The following is a 4271-nucleotide window of genomic DNA, read 5'->3' as shown; positions in this document are numbered from 1 at the left end:
TTTTTTCTTTTTTTTTTTGAAAATTCGGGCTGAAAACCGGACTGGGTTGAAAAAACCCAACACTAGCACGGCCCGTAGGGCTGACCGGGTCGGACCGGGCTGCTAAGTTCTGGCCCGTGTGACAGTGCCGGGCCGGGACGGGCTGGCCCGCTATGTTGTCCACTTCTACCTGAAATGAACTAAAGTGAACAACAACAACAAAAAGTAAATTTAACTTGAAGACTTGAAACTGAAACATAAAAACTCTAATTTACATAGGATTTGACCTGACCTTATAGGAAATTGTCGTTAATGCCATTTACGTGACGCTCAATTTAAGTAACACCATCTCATTTTCTAAAAAAATTTATATGTTAAACTCGAAACTTAATCATACCCCAAGCTCGAAACTCCAATAATTTCCAAACTCGGCCCGAAAAAACCATATCTTCCTAGATCAATAGTGTGTACGTATCAAACTACAATGTCTCCCTGAAATAAATTTAAAAATGTCAAAATACACAATTGAATGTGATAAAATCTACGAACGTAGAAAAAATGCAGCATGCGACCATCTGAAGTAGTAATGTGGCGTGGACAAGAAAGTCGTAAAGCTCAGTGTGTTACTGCCAACCGTCTAGGTCTACTCAACTCAACTGATGAGTATACTATACTATACTATAGTGCTCCCACCGTCCCGATCAATTGTTTTCCTTTAATTTTAGGACAAAGACTGAAAGAGAAAAAAAGTCAATTATTAAAGATAATGATATAGCGTCACCCGATAGCGCTCAATTTCGGCGCCACCCTTTCACATGCACCCCTTATTATTGGGCTCCTCACTTATTCTATGTGATATATCCATTATTTTGTGGGTCCCTGTTTATTGCATGTGAGAGGGTGACGCCGAGATTGGGCACCACCGGGTGTTATTAAATGACAGGTGGACCAAATTAAGAGCGAAAGATCAAATTGCTTATCAAATGTATTTTTAAAATGGAAAAGACAATAATTAACTAAAACGCCCCAAAATAAAATAAGAGAATAAATAACCGGGACAGAGCCAGCACGAGGAGCTCCCCTATAGTACAAACGTTCACACCCTATTAGTCAATAAAGTTTCTTTTACTATTTTGCTAACTTGTTCAACAAAGAATATAAACCCTAATAATCATCTTTGCTTCATCTTCTTCTTACCTCCTCCACTCATTTATATTTCCTTCATTTTCTTGTACTAATAATTAAATCTCATCAAATATTAATATAAACTCTAAGGGTAGATGGCATCTAAGGATAATGAAAATCAAGAACAAGAAGAGATTAGAGAAAGATGGGGAAGTTATGATCATGGTGCTAGTCTTAACTTCCCGGTGTACTCGGAACGGTCACAACACGACATGTCGGCCATGGTTCAAGCCCTTTCTCAAGTGATTGGGAGTAGTAGCTCGGTTGATGATCAACAACATGTAATTCCAAATCAACCTCAAAATCAAACTCAACAGTTTAGTCAATATCCTCAAGCAATTACTCAAGTTGTTGGTCAAGGTTAGCACATATAATAATACAGTAATTATTTTATAAGACAGTCTAACACTATGAGATATGATTCCTTTATATATAAAAAAAACACATTTATTCCGTGCAATAAATAAATAATTTTCTTACCTAAAAGATCGTCTTACATCTGAAACCATCTTATTTTATGTAAAATAATTAGCTTTGAATATAATTTTGTTTGATGTGATCGAATAATATATTTGTAGACGTGTGTTTATAATGTGCATAATGTTGTTAGAATGAATTATGTTGGACCCATGTATAAATTGTAGATTATTATAAGACGAATTTGATGTCAAATATATCTGCTGCCAAATTATTTGGTTTTACACTTAAGGGGTCATATACTCATATCTATATGCCGGCTTCACTTTTAGGTCAATGACTTGTACATGGTTACACTGACTAGGTGGTCCTTATTTAGGTATATATATCGTCGAGGTTTTGGTCTAGTGGATAAGATCTGTTTAGAGTTATATTAATTTCATGATTCTTTTTACACGAGAAAGATTTATGTTTTATATTAATTTCATGATTATTTTAGTACTTTGGAGAGTATTTGGATATAATTTAGGGGGAGTGGTCACCTGTATCCGCCCCATTGATATTAATTTCATGATTATTTCAGTACTAACATTATAACATAGAAAGATTTATGTTTTATATTAATTTCATGATTATTTCAGTACTAACATTATAACATAGAAAGATTTATGTTTTATATTAATTTCATGATTATTTCAGTACTAACATTATAACATACATTAAAACTTATTATAAGTACAACTCATTTATATAAATATCTTAAATCTCTACTATACAAGTCAAGGCTGTCAAGCTCACAAATATCACGCTTTAGCTCTCTAATGTCGTGCTTTAGCACGGGATCTCAACTAGTATAGTTTTTAATCAAACAATGTTTTATTGCTTTCAAAACCTATTGGTATAGAACTATAGATATTATCTTAAATATACGACGACTAGTCGTATATCGACCGTGTTCATCATTTATGCCCTAGTGTGTGTTTTATACATATTCTAGCCATGATTAAACCAGCTAATTATTTTTTTTTTCCCCAAAATGGTAGCTCATTGAATTAAAACTAAATATGTGCCCTAGTACTTCAATATGTATGTTCATAACCTTATTGCAAAAATGTTCAAGGGTCATGTATGTAATCATGTTGTGGCCATATATATTCCCCCGTCTCAATTATTTGTTTACCTTTGATTAAAATAATACCCCACATATAGAATAAAAAAAGGTAAACAAATGAATGAGACGGCAGAAGTAACACGTATCCAAATTTTCTAAATAATCCTACATGCATGCACCAAAACTAATAGTACCATCCTACAAAATAATGTCAACATATGTAGGTGAAGAGAACCCAAGGAAAAGACACTATAGAGGGGTAAGGCAAAGGCCATGGGGGAAGTGGGCAGCCGAGATACGCGACCCTAAGAAGGCGGCCAGAGTTTGGCTAGGTACCTTTGAGACCGCCGAGGCTGCAGCTCTTGCTTATGATGAAGCTGCCCTTAAATTTAAGGGAAACAAAGCTAAGTTAAACTTCCCTGAAAGGGTACAAGCAAAGTTACCTCCAAATCAAGGTTATTATATACCTTTCTCTTCTTCTTTTCAACATCAACAGCTTGGACAAGATCAATCATCATTTCATGTTCATCAACAAGGAGCAAATTATGCACTTCCTCCTTACGCGCAACCCGATTACAACAACAACAACAACAACTACATGATGAGTGGTAGTAGCTCTTCAAATTTGGCTCATCATCCATCTCATGGGGATGTTTCATCATTTGGCCAATTTTCGAGTTTCGATAGTAATAATAGTAATCCTCAACAATATGTAAATTTCCATGGTTATGATATGTCTCAATTCTCATCATCTTCTTTTGTTGGTTCTCAATCTATGGCACCAATCAAAGTGGAGAGTCTTTCAATGGAGGAACAAGAACAAATGATTCTTTCAAACAAAGGGAGAAGTCATCCCTATGGAGATCACTCAAGCAATTAGCTATATTATTGCTAGTATGGGTATTTTATCAGTTTGAAAGGGAGCCACAACAACGATATTGATGCAGAAGTGCTACGAGTTTTGTTGAAATTTTTATCTTATGGTTATTATATGTATTTTATGTCGATCGACGTATGTAGTTGATCTCTATTATGAAAATTTAAGTGTATGTGCGAGAGGTTTTGATTTATATCAAATGTAAAGTTATGAGAATCAAGAGAATGACACTTCTATAGTTCTATATTATTATGAGAAGATGCATGGAATGTGACAAAGTGTGATTATAGAAGTTGAATATGCTTGAGAATGTAACAATATTGAATTTTTCTTTTCATTTGAGTATATTTTATGCAATCTTCAACGTTGCTCAACTTTGACCATGTTCTTTTCGCCATTTAGATAATGATAAATTCAGCTTTTAGGGTGTGTTTGGATTGAGGGATTTGAAGGGAAAAGAAAGGAAGGGAGAGTAGGGGATTTAAAATTCCTTGTTTGGATAGCAAATGGGGATGGAGGGAAATGGAGGGGGAGAGATTTGGAGGGATCCAATTTCTTTCCTAATGAAAAGAAAAATTTTCTTAAAATGGAGTAAAAAAAATGTATGATAAATTTATACTTTCGTTGTGTAGTTAATGTCTGAATTAAGTAATTATTTCTTCCTAGATCCTTATATGCAATTCTAAGGGTTGTATTTACCCT

General features: G+C 34.4%; 1 protein-coding gene across 1 annotated transcript; it reads left to right on the top strand.

Annotated features, from left to right (window-relative positions):
• Positions 1-1141: 1141 nt before the first annotated feature.
• On the top strand, positions 1142-3782 carry LOC141652796 (uncharacterized). The gene is made up of 2 exons (XM_074460396.1): positions 1142-1524; positions 2917-3782. The coding sequence occupies exons 1-2, from the start codon at positions 1260-1262 to the stop codon at positions 3570-3572; spliced, it is 921 nt and encodes a 306-aa protein (XP_074316497.1). The 5' UTR covers positions 1142-1259; the 3' UTR covers positions 3573-3782.
• Positions 3783-4271: the final 489 nt, after the last annotated feature.

The sequence above is a fragment of the Silene latifolia genome, chromosome 4 (genome assembly GCF_048544455.1).
Source record: "Silene latifolia isolate original U9 population chromosome 4, ASM4854445v1, whole genome shotgun sequence".
Lineage (NCBI taxonomy): Eukaryota > Viridiplantae > Streptophyta > Magnoliopsida > Caryophyllales > Caryophyllaceae > Silene > Silene latifolia.
The sequence above is the reverse complement of the archived record's forward strand: the minus strand, read 5'-3'. Positions and strand labels throughout refer to the sequence as shown.